Source organism: Typopeltis vanoorti, chromosome 18, assembly GCF_054136105.1.
Source record: "Typopeltis vanoorti isolate ZY-2024b chromosome 18, IOZ_Tvanoo_1.0, whole genome shotgun sequence".
In the NCBI taxonomy this organism is placed as follows: domain Eukaryota; kingdom Metazoa; phylum Arthropoda; class Arachnida; order Uropygi; family Thelyphonidae; genus Typopeltis; species Typopeltis vanoorti.
The window spans coordinates 19,876,533-19,895,966 of NC_143566.1; the positions used below are offsets into that span (position 1 = coordinate 19,876,533).

Here is a 19,434-nt window from a genome sequence, read left to right on the forward strand (position 1 = left end):
GTCTTACTTTGTCAGGATAAGCTCTTTTGTGATTTTCAAAGATCACTGTCTAAATTTTGTGGAAACCCGTTGAACTGCGATATACTCGCGTGTTACGCCATTTAGAATCCACTCAGCTTGGTCATTACTCACTATCACCTGTGCTGCCAAATTGTTGGGATTTGGCAGCAAAGATATCCTTTATCTGGTTAAATCCTTTATTATGTGTAGGCACATAATTTGAAACAGATTCAATTTCCGTCTCCTCAACCACTTCTTGTTCTTTTTCAAAATCACAATTACTATTAGCAGATACTGACACAAAAAAACTGCCCAGTTTTCTTGTCTTTGATACTACTTCGTTAATTTTCGCTTCCTTTTCTTTTCTCCTCTTCTTATATTCACTACCACTAAGTCACTTTCTACTATCACTCATGTTTTAAAATTTAAATAGTAATTTAAAACATGCAGGAAGTATCGGAATGATTTACACAATTTATAACTTTTTAAAAGCAAAACAATAAAACAGTATTACCTCCACTCTGATGACAACATATGACAAGGGCAATGAAAACTCTAAAAATAATTTCAGATTTAGCACTTCTTACTGCCACAAAGATATCAGGATACTGAACTAAAGAGTTGAAGGAAGGGCAACAATTAACAATCTTTAATTTGAATTCGAAATAATAAAGAAGGAAAAGTTGTTATAGTTAGTAAGAATAATACTGACACAAAATTAATTAGCATCAATCTCTCCTGACCACGATCCCTATTGCCTTTGTGTCAAGTTACCGACAACAATACAGCAGCTTTCTGTGCACTTGTCTCGGTCTGTATAGTTATGCAGAATCTGATTATATGCTAATATGCTTGCAGACTAAACTTACAATGAGAAAAAGAAAAATATTTCTCTACTTGTAAGTAGATGTGGCATATAAGGAACATGTTATAATTACAAAAATGAGAGCCTGGAAATTTCAGCTGCCCCTCAAAATTTGCAGCTCTAGGCTCAGGCCTATACCTATACAAAGTCCTATATAGGCCTGGACTTCCACTGTACATATGTGTGTGTCTCTCAAAACTTCCATATATGGTCATGTATTGACATCCGACTGTGATGACGTCATACTTCATTTGTCTTTTGAAATTGCCATATATGGCAATTCTTCACTATTCTTAAAATTAGACATGAGTTAACAGAGTTACATGATGACATCTTGTGCCACATTATTTTAACAAAGGCTCACGGTTAATTTATTACGGATATAAGATTATTACATACAAAAATTGCCATTTCTTTAAGGGCAATCTTCTTAGATAACCATCTAAAAACGAGCATGATAAATTACATAGTAACATATCATGTTACTATGTAACATGATATGTTACTATGTAACTATCATGATTTTACAAAGGCACCAAGTATGAGTAAAAACAGGAACATTGAAACTGTTTCAAATTTTATGTATCTCAGCAGTGTTTTATCAGCAGATGGAGGTGTAAATTAGAGACATTTATGGGATATCTACTATCTAGCAATATCCAATTATCTTACATTAATTTTTTTTTTCTAGCGATGACCGAATTTGATAAAATAATTAAATAAAAAGGAAAGGATAACTTTTTTATTATTATTTATCATGTATTATATATCTGGTTTAATCCTTTATTTATTTAATTTTTTTAATTATTTATCATGTAGTTAAACATTTCCAAAAAAGTATAGTGGAAAAATGCATTATTTTTTGTAATAATGTTTATATAAGCAATATTTATATAATGTTTATATAATATAATAAAATAATGTTAATAATAGAAATGTTTATATAAGACAGCTGTTAGAGCCCATCAAAAACTATTTGATTATGATATTTTATTTTTAAAAAAGGACACTCTTATAAAAACACAGATAAATACAATACAGTAAAACTATTATGAAGGACAAAACTTACAACCCGTTTTTCTTCTATCTCTATTGGATCTGAGAAAATAATTCTTTCCAAACGTTTCATCACAACAATTAGACTCAACTGATACTGATGAGGGCATGCTACTAGATATGGAAATGTTATCCAATCCTGATTTACAATCTCCTCGCTATCAGAACTGCTATCTAATTGTATATCCTCCTCAAAACTTTCTTGGGCAACATTATAAGCAGAAGGGATTTCTGTAGAAATCGCCTTCTCCTTATTAATGCTCTTCAACTCATCAACTATATATTGAACTCTTTGATAAAAAGTGTGCAAATCCTAATCTTTATTGTAATCATTCTCAAAGCTTTGTAAATTGCAACTGTGATTTCTTTTATTATGATGCTTATTATTATACTTTTGACTAAATTAACATTTCATTACTACTCTTTTTTTGTTTTTTAACAGGAACAAATTTGGATCTTCTAGATCGAGGTGAAAAAAAACCTTTATCCTCAACTTTGTTTCTATCAACAGAGGAAAACAAGATTAACATGTACATTAGAAGTGGCAGCCTTCGCAGGTTTCTTAGTTGGATTTTCCACTGAGTCTTCAGTTGTGGCAACTTGAGAGAAACAGTCCGCTACAATATTTTTAGCTCCAGGCATATAAGAAATCTTAAAATTAAATTCTTGTACTTCTAATACCCACCTGATAATCTTTTGGTTCTTATCCTTAAAATTGTTCAGAAAAGATAATAGCTTGTGATCAGATCTAACTTGAATATCCTGACCATACAGTAAATATTTCATCTTTCTTAAAGGATAAGACTGGTATCTGATGATAAACTGGTATGAGCGATACCAAAAGGAAACCTGGAAGACCAGCCTTAAGGTGGGAAGACCCAAAGATTAAGAAAGTCAAAAGAAATTGGAGAAGAATGGCTCAAGACAGGAATAGCTGGACTCTACAACCAGCAATCATGGAGAAATCCTGACTGAAATCACAGGTCCATCAAGGTAAGACACCCTTTTCACAGCATAACTCTTTTCTGTGAAAAGGGTGCCTTACCTTGCCTTAGCATATTCCAAATAAGTGCTGTAAACCTGTAAGAAATTAACTTTTTGTATTTAAGGATAATGATGAAGCTTCCATAAGTAAACTGAAAACTTTGAAATTATCTTCATATTCTAAAGTAGGAAAGAACTGATACTCCAAAATAAAAAAATAATTTTTTCATAATATTTCTCAAAAAGAATGTATTTCTTTCATATCTTCTTTGGAGTATTAGTTCCTTTCCTATTTTTTTAGAATATGAAGATAATTTCAAAGTTTTCAGTTTACTTGTGGAAGCTTCATCATTATCCTTAAATACAAAAAGTTCATTTCTTACAGGTTTATAGCGCTTATCTGGAATATGCTTTCTGCATACCATATCATTAAAGGAACTGTCCTTTGCTTTGGGAGAAACTATATAATCACTTTTATCACTTTATATGAAGTAAAGTCACAACTTTACTTCATATAAAGGAAATTCATCTGTTAATTTTGGGATAACTATTTGTTTCCCTCAACACTTTCATTGGTTTCAGAAATTCCCTTAAAACTATTTTCTCCCCTAAAACTTCCAACTCCCTTCTAGAACACTGTCTCTTTCCATGTTCTAATGAACTCAACAGCTGTTCTATTTTTCTGTCTCGCACTCATTCAACTTCCTCTTCAGAAGTATGATGTTCATACAAGTGCACTACTGTTTGACACGTGGCAGTGAGGTGAAGGGTGCTTGTAAACAAGTTAACAGTTCTTCAATGCTATGAAAACATCACGGAAAGTTCAATAATTTCTTCTCTCAAGTCCATGTTACAGAAATAAAAATAAAAAATACACTAGAGGCAAGCCCTTTTTTAAAAATAAAATATCACAATCAAATAGTTTCTGATGGGGTGTAAGTAACAGCTTATGCTGTTAAAAAATTATGCATATATTAATTACATCAGTTCTTTTATATGGATGCACAATATGGCTGGTTTTAAAGGAAATACAAAGAGAAATACCAATATTCATAAACCAATGTCTGCAGAGCATACTTCAAATTTGACGGTCACAAATTATTACTAATAAAGGCCTCTGGAAAAGAACAAATCAGCAAAAAAATCCACCTTGAAATCAGAAAACGAATTTAGATGGATTGGACATACACTTAAGAAAGATCATTAAGAAATCTCTCATGTGAAATGGAATCCACAAGAAAAGAGAAAGCCTGGCTGTCCTAAAAATACATGGAGGAGCTCAACTTTAATGGAATATGAGAAGACAAGTTTTGATGAAATAAGACCAACGGCAAAGAATAAGGAAACAATGGAAAGCATTTATACCTGATGGAATCTGGGAAAGAAAAAAAAATCAGATGGTTCTCTGTTATAAACACATTACACTCTTTGGATAAATGAAAGCAATAGATCATTTAACAATGTACTGTTGTTCAAATATGTCATTAACTAGTAAACAAAAGCTGTTATTGGAAAAGGGATCAGACCTCAATGCTTTAAAGGGATTATAATGGAGAGTTTACCAGTTCAGTACCAGGCAAACAAAAATGTGTGGATGATATCTAAATTTTTTTAAGAATAGGCTTATGAGTTAGGACATGGAATTACAACAGAAATGAAAAAAAATTTTATTGGTTCTTGACATTTGCTAAAGAGTTCAGTGCCAAAGTTAATCTTTTACAACACATACTGTTTATATTATTTTAGTTCATGAGGAATAAGTAACAAGACCATCTAAAACTGTTATGCCAGATATGACCAATAGTGAAAATGACGTACCATTAGAAGTGAGAACACACATCAGAAACTTTGAAGTATTTGCATCCATTAATGGTTGTCTTCAATACTATATTGAAAATAATGATTTTAAGGAGGAAACTGAAGTAAAACATCAGAGGGCATTAAAAAAAAAAGTTATGAAGATGACACTTCCACGCTTGAATGAGTGAATTACCCAGGATACTAGAAAATTTATTACTGAATCACGACTCAATTTCATGCAGAAAGGCGATATTATATCTATGCTAAATACATGCACTGACTAATTATTTTATTTTATTAAATTATTTAATTAAATTATTTTATTTTATTTTTTTGACTGTGATTATTTAATTACAGTCAAAAAAAAAAAAAAAAGACAGGCTATGCTTGATCAATTCCTTCAATTATTAATGGCAAAGAACGGAATGCATATTTAATATATATATAAATGAAATTATTTTATAGCAAATATTTTATTTTAACTAAAGCTAACCATTTCAGTTTGTGAGTAATTTTGCTACATAATAAATGAGAAACTTATCTAAGCTTGTATTTTGTTTCATGTACAGGATGAACAAAATTAAAGTATCCAGTTTAAGGGCCTTGTGGAGCACCACTCAGTGATCCAAATACTGCAAAATGTAGCAGAAATACACTGGGTGTCATGCAGAAGTGATATCTGGGGGAGGGTCCCAAAATTCACCACTAGGGTGCACTGTATGGTGTACAGAATGCACGTGTGATTTTTTTTTTGTGTGTGTGTGTAAGGAAAAAAGCAACACAAACATAAATAACACATTTTTATTCCCTTTAATTATGCATTTATAGACTATACTGTTCAATGTGCTGCCCTATCTGGTATGCCACAAACTGCATCCTTTGCACTATGTTCAATGGTAGAATACAGCTGGTCAGGACTGATGTTGCATAAATGCTGCATCATGCGGTATTTCAGCACTGGCAAGTTAGCAAGATGATCCCGATAAACCCTGCCTTTGAAAAATCCCCAGAGCCAGAAGTCACAAAGGGTCAGATCAGGTGAACAAGGCGGCCATACGGTGAGAAATGAATGGCTGATCACTCTGGCTTCCGTGAAACGTTCTCGAAGAACCTCCTGAACAGATCGGCTGATGTGTGGAGGAGCCCCATCCTACATGAGAATGATTGAATCCATGCACAGGCACTGCTGCTGTAGCTGTGGCACAATAAAATTGTTTATCATATCTCAATACCTCTCAGGAGCAACTGCATAGGTCACAGGACCTAAATGGCAAATATTCTTAAAGAAGAACGGACCAATGATAAACAAAAATGTAAACCCACGCCATACAGTAACTTTGGATGATTGTGAAGGAATTTGTTGGATTGCATGCAGGTTTTGAATAGCCCATACCCGCAACTGTTGATATTCGCAGCTCCATTCAGGTGAATGTGAGCCTCATTTCCCCACAAAATCATCCATGGCCATGCAGCATCCAACTCCACTCGAGCAAGAAATTTTAAAGCGAATGTAAGTCGACTTTCAAATCCTGTGGGCGCAACTCCTGTGTCAGGGTTATCTTGAATGAGTAGAAATGCAGAATGTTCCATAGAATTTTCCAGACAGTTGTGTAAGACACATCCATGTGTCTTGATACAGCATGTACACTGCATGAACCAATGCTGTTATTAATGGCCTGCTCCACAACAGACCAGCAACTTCATTCTCTTGAAAAACACTGATGGGTTTCAATCTCTACCAGGTCTAACTCCCAGCAAATCTTGTTTCTTCAAAACAGCTAATTATTCATTCCTGAACATATGGAGATAGTGGACCTCATCAACATTTGTTCAGATGATGAAATTCACAGAGTGCAGTAACAGCATTGTAACTGTTTAGGTAGTACAGCTTCACAAGCAAAGAACGTTAAGGCAAGGTTAATGCCCATCTGTTTTTATTTTTATTAATGTTGGGTCCATACATGAGAGGGTTGATCAACCTATAGTACGTTAGTACCGTATATGGATAGTGGGTTGGGAAAGGAGAAACTTGTTTACATTTGATTTAATAGTCTGTGTATTATATTTCCTGGGAAATACATCAGGGGGGAAGACTGTTCCACAGTATAGCAGTAGCAGGGATGAAGGAGGAAGAAAAGGAACTTATTCTGTGGGTTTCAAGGTGTACTGTGAAAGGATATTGGCAGCAGCTGTACATATTTCAATAGACTTAGTATTGAGTGGGAGAACTATTAATGCTATTTCAGATGAACATTTGTCATGGAAATATTTATACAATACACAAATTGCAGAAACCAAATGTCTATGTAAAAGTGAGGAGAGTGAGTTGGTAAGAGATTGGTCATTGATCAACCTAACTGCTCTCCTCCGTATGGAGTCGAGCATTTTGAGGGAGCTTTTAGGAGCACCACTCCAAATGTGAGAATAGTATTCAATAGTTGGGCGGATATGTGATTTGTATAAGGTTAACAGATGTTTAGAGGTGAAGTAATGTCTTGAGCAAAAGAGAAATCTTAGTGCTTTGGAAGCTGAGGATGCAACCATTGCATCCTCAGCTTCATGGATGTGTTTATGCCAGGAGAGGCCTGATGTCAGTGTAATTCCCAGAAGAGACATCTCAACTTGTCTGGAAATTTGAGTGTTATCAAAAATAATATTAGAGGAAAATGTTTTTTTTTTTTGTGAGAAATAAGACAGAACTGGGTTTTATTAGCACTGAAGTTGACAAGGTTATCTGTGCCCCGTTACAGATGGCTTGGAGGTCAGAATTGAGAGCAATGGTGGTTGATGTTCTGTAGGTTGAGGTGAGTTGTGTAGAGTAAGGCTTGTCAAATGAAAGGGAGTGCAACGTGCTATCATCTGCAAAACTGTATATAGAATTGGATATCAATTGAAGTAGGACACTGATACATAGATGGAAGAGGGTTGGTGAGAGAACAGAACCTATTGGAACCCCAGCATTAATTGGATGGTGAGAGGATAGGGAACCATCTACCATCACACACAGTGTGTATCCAGACAGAAAGCGGGCAATCCAACAGCAGAAGTCTGAGACAGTCCATATGATAGAAGTTTGTTAGTAACCTTTGTGCCAAACACGATCAAAAGCTTTGGAGATATCAAGTGCAACTACTTGAGATTCACCAAATTTTTCCATGGCATCTGTCCAGAGATAGGTGATATATGAGAGTAGATCTCCTGTTAATCGACAGTGACAGAATCTGTACTGGTGTTCACTTAATAGCCGAGTGACTTCAACGTAGTTTAGGAGTTGAGAATTGGTTTTCTTCATCACGTTAGATAGGACTGAGGTGAGTGAGTGAGTGAGATAGGGCGGTAGTTAGATGGCAGTGATCTGTTGCCCTTCTTAGGAATGGGTGGCCAATTTCCAGACTTTGGGATATATACCAGTGGAGTAAGAGAATATGTACAGATGGCATAGGATAGGAGTCAATTTTAGCTCTGCCTGCCTGCAAGATCCATACAACTAGAAGAGGAAAGCCAGTTGGTGTTATGAACATTAAAATCTCCTATGAAGATGATTTTTCAGTTAGGAGAGTGGGACTGGAAAAAATGCACAGACCTTCAGGACAATTGGAGGAAAGCCACCAGGGCCAGGAGACTTTTTTTCTGTCTAATTTAGACAATAGGTTTCTGGCAAAAGGATATAGGGGACATTGTATGTTGGGCAGTTGGAATGGCTGGAGGGCATTTGCCATTGTCAATTATGCATGCATGCATTGGAGACAAAGTGTGAAGCCAGGAGATTAGCTTTTCTGTGGGAGAAGATGCAATAGAGCCATCTGGGTATGATACAGGTGGGAATAGTGTAGGACAAAAGGTATGACCAATTGCTGTGGCAAGAGACCAAAAGGCACAGCCACCATTTGGGCAGGCTGCAGGTTTCCTGCTTATTGCGTGTTCAAATTCTGTTTTGGAAGCATTGATAGTTATCTTGTATCTGTTTCGGGCTTCAGTATAAGCATTGAAGGTGGATGAAGTGATTGATTTGAGCCAGTTTTGGTATGCTTGATTTTTCATTTGTACAGCCTTGGCACATATTATGGAGAACCAGGATTTAGATAAGGGATGGTAATTCAGGGAAGTGTGGGGAATGTATATTCCATGCCAGTGAGGATTACTTTGGAGATATGTTTGGTACATATGCTTAGATTGGAAGACTGGAAACAATGGTCCAACCATGGGAATGTAGCATAGTAGTCTTGGCACTGTTATAATGCCAAACTACTCTTGTGTGGGAGTGACTGCGCAAGCATTGTTGCATGGGGGAGAAGATGAGCACTAGATAGTGGTCAGAATTACATGGGGGGGGGCCTCACTACATTCACTGCATATTTGGAAGGATCATTGGTAAGGAAGAGATCTAGGATATTTTGGGGTGGTTCGGGTTATCTGGTATTCTGGTTGTCATGTGAACAATTTGTATAAGGTCGTTAGTGATGAAAAATGTTTTAGCATCTCTGCCTGCAAGATCCATACAACTAGAAGAGAAAAGCCAGTTGGTGTTATGGACATTAAAATCTCCTAAGAGGATGATTTTGCTGTTAGGAGAGTGGAACTGGAAAAAATCAATTTTTAAGGAGAGGAAATTAAACAGCTCAGAGTGGTCGGTAGCATTAGGAGGGCGATACAGACAGCAGATGAATTTGACTGAGTAGGGAAGGGATATTTTCAACCAAAGAAGGTCAAAGTTGGCAATTCTAGGTTAGGTACTCTCTGGCAGGGTATGTCAGAATGGATATATGCGAAAGTGCAGACCCCTGGGTCAATAGGAGATAAACAGTGCTGGAGAGAGGTGAGATTTGAGTTTCTGCTAAAATGAGTAAGTGGGGTTTAGGGGACTGCAGATGGTAGTGGACACTATTAATGTTGGAGTTGAAGTCATGGATGTTGGTGAAGTGGATATGCAAGGTTCTGTGAGACATGTATTTGACAGCAAGGGTCTTGCACATCTCCTATAAAGTGCCAGCATACTGGTCTCCTTGGTGGCTACTAGTGGCGTCACTTGATTTTTGCAATTATGGTTAATTAGGATAGTACTACATGAAAAAGCTACGATAGCTTCTAATCGATAATTTTCCTCAAATTAATCTATTATCTGTAAAAACTCCAATATTATCAGATCTTATATTTCTGTCTTTTAAGGCACTTCTTACTGTGTCAATCCATCTAAATCTTGATCTTCCTCTAGGACTTTTTTTTTTGCACCTGGCAAAGAACACTTGTTTTGCTAATCCTTCCTCTCCCATTCTATTTAAGTGACTACACCACCTGAGATTAACTCTACTAACACATTTCTAAATCCTAACAATGACGAGTTTTTTTGATGTGATACTGCCATTGATGCAATCTGTTCGCTCCACTAATCTTTCTCAGAACTTTCATATCAGAGGTCTCTAGTTTTTGATTAAGTGTTTTATTTCTAACCCAGCTCTCAGATCCATAAGTTAAAATTGGTTTGAACATAAGTTAAAATTGGTTTGAACACTGTCATGTATACAGTTAATTTAAGTTTTGACTCATTGCTTATTCCATATAAATTTATTCAACTGACTTCCTACCATACCATACCAGCTTTACTAATTCTGTTGTGTATATCTATATTTAAATTACCATCTTCACTAAATATTGTGCCTAAATAGCCGAAATGTTTTACTTGTTTTATAGGTTCACCATTCAGGATACAGTTGATGTTTTCAATGTTTCTGCCTATTTTCATTGTCTTTGTCTTTTTTATTGCTGATTTTCATACCAAATTTATTAACAGTTATTCAATTCAGTCAGGGAATTTTACAGATTTGTGCTGTATTTATTCAGAAGTAAAACATCATCTGCATAATGTAAAGAGCAAAGATTATCATGACCAATTTTAATATCAGATTTAATACCACTTTCTTTCATGTGATCCATACAGATAATGAATAACAAGGGTGCAGATAACATGCACCCTTGTCACACAACTGATTTCACTTCAAACCATCTTCCTGTACCTCCTTCAATTCTAACTGCTGACTTACAGCTAAAATAGAGAATATATATTGTTTTATATAATATCCCATTTTACACAATATAACTGTAGCATTTTGAACAGCTTTACTCTTGGCACCTTGTCATATGTCTTTTCCAAATTAACAACAATTTTTTTTAACAATCCTGTATATCACAGCAACTGATAAAATAGCAGAGAAAAATGCAGCATTTGAACGGGGGGGGGGGGGGGAATCCAATGTAAATCAAGAAAAGGTATGAGTTCATTAGGTAATAATAAACACAAAAGCAGGATTTCGTTTCACCTATATGCCTGACAGAAATATTCATTAAGCCATCACTGATGTTTCCTTAAGGGGAGTTGAGTGTCCTAAATGAGAAGTTGTATAGGCTTCAAATGGCCTCTAAGAAACTGGCATGTATGTACAATCAGTGAAGTCAAATATAAAGTTTTCAATTCTTTACCCTATTTCAGCAGTACGTCAGTCTCAATTTTTTAAACCAGTGAGATCCTACAGAATTCCACTACACTGTCTTTGAAAAACAGCCTAATGTATACAAAAGATATTGTTCTTGTGACAAAGCATGCATTGGGCAAACTGAAAGAAGTTTTAAAATCCATAAAAAAAGAATGCCTCAACAAAAGAAAAGATAAAACTGAACTCAATTCTAACATATTTACATATCACAAAATGAATTTGTCATCTATCTTGATTCCTAGCTTTGAAGTAACCTTTGCTATCAAGATGGTGTCTTCAATGAATCTCTTGAAGTAATATGCTTTTAAGGCACATACATCGGGTATCTAGGTCTTGACACGATATCTGGAAGTCATTTATATGACTACATAGCATATCAGATTTCCAATATGCTAGTAACTAAAAAGCTATTCACAACAATGAGCAGTTTATGCCTGACAGGCAAATGGCTCTTTTTCCCATAGCTTGTTTGTACATTTCACCAGTTTGGTCTACTTTCTAAAGATGCTTTCAGTAATAGTTAGCAAAACATGTTTTAGTTTATTTGTTTCTATTAAATATATGAATGAATGCCCACTAGTTTATAGCCATTATTATCGATGTAAAATATTAAATTGCAAGTCTGATAAAATATACTCACTAAATCCATGGCATTAACAGTAGTATCATCACGTGATGCAGCAAGGCACCCATCTTCTGCAGACCCACCATCACACATACCTGCAAAAGCTGCCATACTTCTGTTGAAAATAAATCAACATAGTAAAATAAATACAAGTCTCTTGACTAAGAAAAAAAAGATTAAAAAAAAAAAAAAACAAGCAAAGATGTTATATTTTTGTTACATACTTCTAAACTATTTATATATTTAGTATATAAACTTTATAAACTATAAAATTATAAGAGTTTATAAAATACAAACTTTTTCTTGTTTATATATTGAGTATATAAACTAGTTATATACTTCTAAAATGGGCTACTAAGGAGTTGATGATGTGCCTGTTTCCAAAGGCTGTACCATGGGGCTCCAGTACACCTAGTGAGCATTGCTGCCGAAATTGCAATCTTCGCTAGTTGGAGAAAATGCCAACTAGACCTCTAGATGGTAGATGTCTTTCATCACCCAGAAAAATACCTTGCTTATTAATGGCCTGAAGTGGTTTGCAGCCATATTTGGTTCTTAGAGCAACGGTTTCAATTTTTGTCCTTCCTCTTCCCACATGCAGTATGAGTGACCACCCTCCATCAATGACATGCCAATCACAATATAGGGGACTCGGACCCTCTCTCACTTGAGGTTATAGAAGTAAAACAGTTACACAGTCCAGCTGCTAGTTAGTGCATTGGATCAAACCAGTTAGCAATGAATCTAAAGACTTCTCGATCAGCTAGTGCCGTATACTGTTGTTACTTTGTCAGTTCATAGCTGACTAGGCCACATTTTGAAAGGAGACCGGACAGGATTACAATTCGAAACACGATTTTACTGATCATCAAATTTCTCCACAAAAAACAATTTAAAAAATCATAAAAATAGCAAAAATCCATCCGGAAAAAAAAAAAAAAAGCAATCTAACCAAAAACAAAAAGGTCCAAAACTCATATTCATTTTTACCAAAAAAACGAATTTCCATATCCATTTCATCAATAATCATTATTCATGGCTTAAACAGGAACATAAATGATGTACACTACCATCAACAGTCATCTAAATCAGAGTTATTATTCCTAACAGAATGCCAACTGGCAAACTCAGGTGGGATGGTTGTCCATCCCAACTGAGTTTGGTTGTCCCAACATTGGTTGTCCATCTCGAATGCCCAAACTACACATTGTACAGTTCCTTCTGCCACAATAGCAGCACTTACACATTCATCAGAACTGACATCTCATGTCAGAGAATGCAAAATCTTAAATCTTCTGTTTGATTAGCACTGGCTCAAAATTTACTTACCAAACCAAACCCACCTGACACTTTCATTTGCTGTCTCTCTATCGATCTCAAACTCCAATAACCACTCTAATCCCCAAGGGGCCAGAGTGGTTATTGGAGTTTGGGATCGATATGGCAACTATATCTGTCTAAAGCTCAATTTTCTGCAGTCGAAATATTCAAATTGTACGCTCATCCTTTTTTGGGGACTTCAATGTCCACAACTCAAAGTGGCTTCCCTTCTTCACCAACAAGCAGGGATGCTGAGGTATTTGTCATTAGCAATGACCTATCATAGACTGTCAATCTCCCCACCAAAACACCTGATAACTGCCTCCAGTCTACCAACACACTTGATCTCATAACAAGCTCCTCTTCCAAATATACTCTGGATGTCAGTTCTCCTCTTGGTAACTCAGACCACAACCTCAAGTCTCCTCTCCTATGGAACAACTTTCAAACACCATTTTTTGGTCTTGTATCCTTTAGCACTTCAAGGTTATGAAATGAGATAATCTCAGTGATTTTTTACTCCTTCCCATGGCCCAACTACTGCTTCAATTTTCTCAATCCAAACACCTGCTCAGACCAAATAACAGATAACAAATAGACTATCCTCACAGTAATGAAGGGCTTTATCATTGAATTCAACCTGAAATCCATAGTCAAAATCCCAGCTTTGATTCTTGAAAAAGTGTGCTAATGCAGCACAAGAAAAAACTCAGCAAACCACAAGTGTCTCAAGAGTAAAATTCCAGCTACTCATTCTGCTGTATTACAAGTTCAGTAAAAGAACCATCAACAAATCAAACTTCAAAAGGGCCAAATGCTGAAAACTTGCTTCCTATCCAAATACCAGTCATGCCTTCTGGTCCCTTACCAGGGCCACTGGGGTGCAACTTTTGTTTCCTCCACTCTTACATTCAGATGATATCATAGTCATCTCATCCAAAGACAAGGCTGACTTATTGGCATCACTGTTCTCTTCCACTTCCTGTATTGATGACCAGGGCAAAGTTCCTCCCACCCCTAACGAAGAACCACTCACTCCATGTCACCCATAGGCTTCTGCCAGAAAAAAAAATCCAAAATATCCTTAATAACCTAACACACACACACACACACACACACACACACACACACACACACACACACACACACACACACACACACACACACACCTAGTCCAGATAGTATCCCAGCTACTGTGTTAAAAGCTTGTGCCCCCAGAATTAACACCTATTTACTAATCTTTAGAGGTACCTGTGGCATAATTAAAATTAATAACTTAACACGTATAAAAACAACAGTAATAACTTTAATGAATTAAAGGTACAAATATTTCGTACTGAAAGTAACAGTATATCATCAGTATAGAACAAACAGTTAAAGGAATGAAATACAAAGTACACAACCGTACTTTGTAAACAGTCGGTGGATTACCAATTAAATTGTTGCCACGTGCCAGAAGATTAATATTAATAAAATATTATTAAATAATTCTTAAAAACTATTTCATTGATGGTTGCATAAAAATCAAGATAAGGGATGCATTTAAGTATTATGCAAAATCAAGGCCATTAGCTAATGCACTAGTTTCAGCGTTAGATCAACATGAAGGCTTGAATTTGCCATAATACCTAAATCCATCTCTTATCTTGATTGTTTGCATAATATCGAACGTAATCTGTCAAGACTTTCTAACGAAGATGCTAATAAACTATGATTTGAAGTTGCTGCCTCACTTTTTAAAAGCAAGTTACCGCCATGTAATTTATCGAGTGCTGAAATTCATGCGCTAACTTCATTAAGAAAAAATAGCGAAATATCTATTTCAAAAGCAAAGGAAAAGCTGTAGTGATCATGGATAAGAATGACTATGAGAGAAAAGTAACCTGCCTTCTACAAGATCAAGAAATCAATCATAATCCTACAAATTCGCAAATTAAACAATTTAAATAAGTTGCTTAATGAAGTTATCAGTTGGGTTCAAAACCCCATGGATAAACTGCACACTCATTTTGGAAGAACTCCTCACTTATATGGCCTCCCAAAAATCCATACAGAAGGTTATCCAGTAAGCCCATTGTGAAATGTACTGACTCTCACACTTATCGAATTGCTAAATTTTTGTCACGTTCATTAACTGCCCTTACTGGACATTCTAGATCAGAGTTCTTCAACATTTTTACACCTGCTGATCTGGGGAAATAGGAGAAATATTTCGTGGACAGGCAGACGGCTAAGACATAAACATAAACCAATGTAGATAGTATTTTATTTATTAAATCCAATGTTATGAAATTACAATTTTTAGCTAGTGCGACATCTGCTGCTGCTTAAAGGTTAGAAAATTTGATATACGTGGTTGGAGTGTTGTTTCTGAGAGACGAAGACATTTTTGGAAATTTTTGGCGAACCACCAGTGCCGGTCCGCAGACCACAGGTTGAAGAACAAGGTTCTAGATCATTCATCAAAAATTTGACACATTTTCTTGAACAAATCAAGGATGTTCAAATCAAAGAGTCTGACTTGTTAGTCAGTTTTGATATTGTTTCCCTTTTGACCAATATTCCATTACCTGACACTGTCAACTTACTATATGATGATTACCTTCCAGATATTGAAAGATTTTTGAATATGTTATACATTCAGGACATTTCAGCTGGAAAAACAAGATCTACAAACAAGTTGAAGGTACTGCCATCGGTAGCCCTCTGTCTCCACCTTTGCAATTATTTTTTGAAAACATCTGGAAGACACCTTGTTTTCATCAATTCATCCCCATCACTCTCTTTGGTTTCGTTATGTCGATGATGTCTTTGCTATTTGGCCACATGCTGAAGAGGAACTTGCCACACAGATAAATAGCCTTAATCCACGCATTCAGTTTACTATGGAAAAAGAAAAGTCTGGTAGTTTACCATTCTTGGACATCCTCTGGTACTTTGTCAACAAGTGTCTATCGAAAACTACCTTTACTGGCAGATACATTCATGAAAAGTCTGCTCATCATACCTCTCAAAAAATTGGCATTATCAAAACTTTAATTAATAGATCACATAAAGTGTGCTCTTTCCCATTAAGCTTATAACAAGAATTTTTCACTATAAAAAAGTTAATAGAATCTAATGGTTACAACCGTAATCAAATCCAGCAGATAACTGACTCTTATGTTCCAACACCTCAGGATTCTTCAACAGACTGCACAGTTCCAATCCCTTATATTTCAGACATCTCAGAACCTATTGGCAGAATTTTGAAGAAGTATGATCTTATTCCCACATATTTTCCTATCAACAAAATTTCTCACTTGTTGCCATCTACAAAAGACATACTTGCACCTCTATCATTAGCTGGTGTTTACCAGATACCATGTGAATGTAATTTATTATACTTTGGACATACAGGCCGTTCTGTGGAAAAAAGAATGAAGAAACATCAGTATTATGTCGAATACATGAAACCTCTTAAGTCTACTCTAGCACAACATAGCATTGACACTAAACATAATATCCAGTGGGATAAAGCTTGTCTTCTCCACAGATGCAGGTTTAAATATGAATGCCTTTTTAAAAAAAGTTGCGAAGCCCTTTTACATTGGCTGAATTTGAATCGAAATGACTGTCTCTCTCTCTCTCCCAAAAGTTTGGGAGATTCTCATCGTATGCAACCATCAATGAAATAGTTTTTAAGAATTATTTAATAATATTTTATTAATATTAATCTTCTGGCACGCAGCAACAATTTAATTGGTAATCCACCGACTGTTCTGTATTTTGTATTCCATTCCTTTAACTGTTTGTTCTACACTGATGATGTACTGTTACTTTCAGTACGAAATATTTGTACCTTTAATTCATTGAAATTACTGTTGGTTTTATACGTGTTAAGTTATTAACACCTATCGTGTATCACTTCTTCAATCCATCCTATTCAACTGGTATCTACCCTACAGCATGAAAATAGGTCCACATCCAGCCTATTCCAAAGAAAGGGAATTAAAGTCAGCCAACAAATTACCATCCACTTGCTCTCACTTCTGTTCTCTCTAAAACTATGGATAAGGTCATCAGCCAATTTCTGCAACACCTAGAGACCCACCAACTAATTAATGACTAGCAATATGGATTCCACCACTCTCAATCCTCAGCTGATCTTCTAGCTTTCACTATTTGCCTTTGGACTCAAGCCATGGAAAAATCAGTGAAACTACTAATGTAATCACTCTTAATGCCTCAAAAGCATTTTATCGGATATAGCATAAGAGTGTACTTAACAAATTGCTATTCTATGGTCTGTTTTCCAACCTCTGTAACAGATCACTAACTTTTCACTCATCACTCACTATGAGTCATGATGGATGGTTTCATCTCCTCTGATTTCGTCACCAATGCTCTGTACTCTGACCCACTTTCCTCCTCCTGTATATAAATGACCTGCTCTCACAGACTTCAAATCCTATCTATGGCTTCACAGATAATAGTACACTGCATTTCTCCTTTTCATTTGACAAACCTTGTAGTGCCCAATTGTTAGAACTCCCAATACCTACCAGCTATATTTCAATGTGACAACTTGAATTGAAGGCTACAATGATAATCTTGTAAACGTCAACGCCACCAAAACTCAGTCCTGTCTAATCTTCCACAAGAAAGCACTCACATCCCTTCTCCTAACCTTCAGTAATAACCTGATATCCAAACTCGATCAGATTTCCCTCATTAGACGGACCTATACCTCCAACTTTTCCTGGCACAAATACATCTCATCCAGCTGTCAAAAAAAACTGAGTGCACTTTTCCAGTCAAGAGATTTCACACCTTTACAGATGCTAATTCTATACAAATTCCAAATCTGCCAACCATGGAATATTTTTCACATATTTGGTGTGGTGTATCAAAACCTGTAACATCGAGGTTACAGGTTTTGATACACCACACCTAAATTGTATGAACATTTCTAAATGTGAACTTTATAACAACCCAGAAAAGGTGCTATATGAAATACATGAATTTGACTTCTATGATCTGGTGTAATAATACCATGGGATAATAAAAAATAAAAAAAAATTGAAAAATCAAAAAACTCCATGGTAGACACAAGAAGTAGTCGTAAAAAACAAGAAAGCATATCAAAGTTTGTACCAAGTATGCCAGCAACTGCCCTAACAGAATATAGCGAAAAATGTATGAAAGCTAAAGAATTTATAGAAATAGCTGAACAAAGAATATAGAATACAGAAAATAAATAAGAATATAGAATACAGAAAATAAATAAGAATATAGAATACAGAAAATAAATAAGAATATAGAATACAGAAAATAAATAAGAATATAGAATACAGAAAATAAATAAGAATATAGAAAATAAATATCAGAAAGATGCGCAAAATGTTCCGTTGGCTATTAAAAATGCTTAGAAACGAAGGAAGGAGTATAGTAAAAGGAACCAGAGATGATAAAAATGACATGAAAACTGAAATATAGATATTCTGGATATCTGCAGTAATTACTTTGAAAGACTATTAAACGAAACAAGCAGTGACAGAATAGTAGTGAAAAGAAACACACATCAAAACTGGATATAGAAAATGCTTTCAAAAGACAAAATGTAGAAAGGCAGCTGAAGTATATAATGCATAACAAGAAATGCTCAAACAGGAGATATAAAAGTGTTATAGTGGCTATGATGCATAATTCAGAAAGTTGAATTTTATATAATTGGAGTAGTGCAATTGCAGTTCCCATCTATTAAAAATGGGGGGGAGGGGAATTAAATGTAATAATTGTACACAATTTCAATACTAAGTATTCGAGATTAGCATACTTGAGAAAAGGCTAAAAAAAATCTGTGAAAGAAAAACTTGGTGAAGAACAAGTTATGTTCAGGTCAAATAGTAGATGCCATGATCGGAATTTCACTTTATGACAAATAGTTGAAAAATAATGGGAGTACAGCAACGCCTTATACTTAAGTTTTGTGGTTCTGGAAAAAACCTACAACAAAGCACACCAAGAAAAAAGCTGTTCAAAATGCTAAAATTATTATTATTCAGGCCTCCATGGAGTCAAAAGACTCTTTGTGGGAGGTCCCTTCTAAGAGACACAAGTCTATCAAGACTCGTCAAGGGAGGTCCCTCCTAGGAAACACAAAGTCTATCATACCACTCCTTAAATGCATTGACTGTTCTCACTCTCACAACTCCATCAAGCAATGCATTCCATGGTTCAACCACCCTCCAAAGAAACAACTCCTTACCCTCTTTCTCACAGTTTACTTTCGTAACTTCCAGGAATCGCCCCTT

General features: G+C 35.5%; 1 protein-coding gene across 5 annotated transcripts in view; it reads right to left on the minus strand.

The window, feature by feature from the left end:
* Nucleotides 1-19,434, minus strand: part of Gug (arginine-glutamic acid dipeptide repeats grunge) — a 565,908-nt gene that overhangs the window by 218,417 nt on the left and 328,057 nt on the right. For all 5 annotated transcript variants that reach the window (XM_090408198.1, XM_090408202.1, XM_090408199.1 and 2 more), the window contains one exon: nt 11,834-11,933. In XM_090408198.1, coding sequence (XP_090264324.1) covers nt 11,834-11,933 — 100 coding nt within the window. The remainder of the gene's footprint in view (nt 1-11,833; nt 11,934-19,434) is intronic.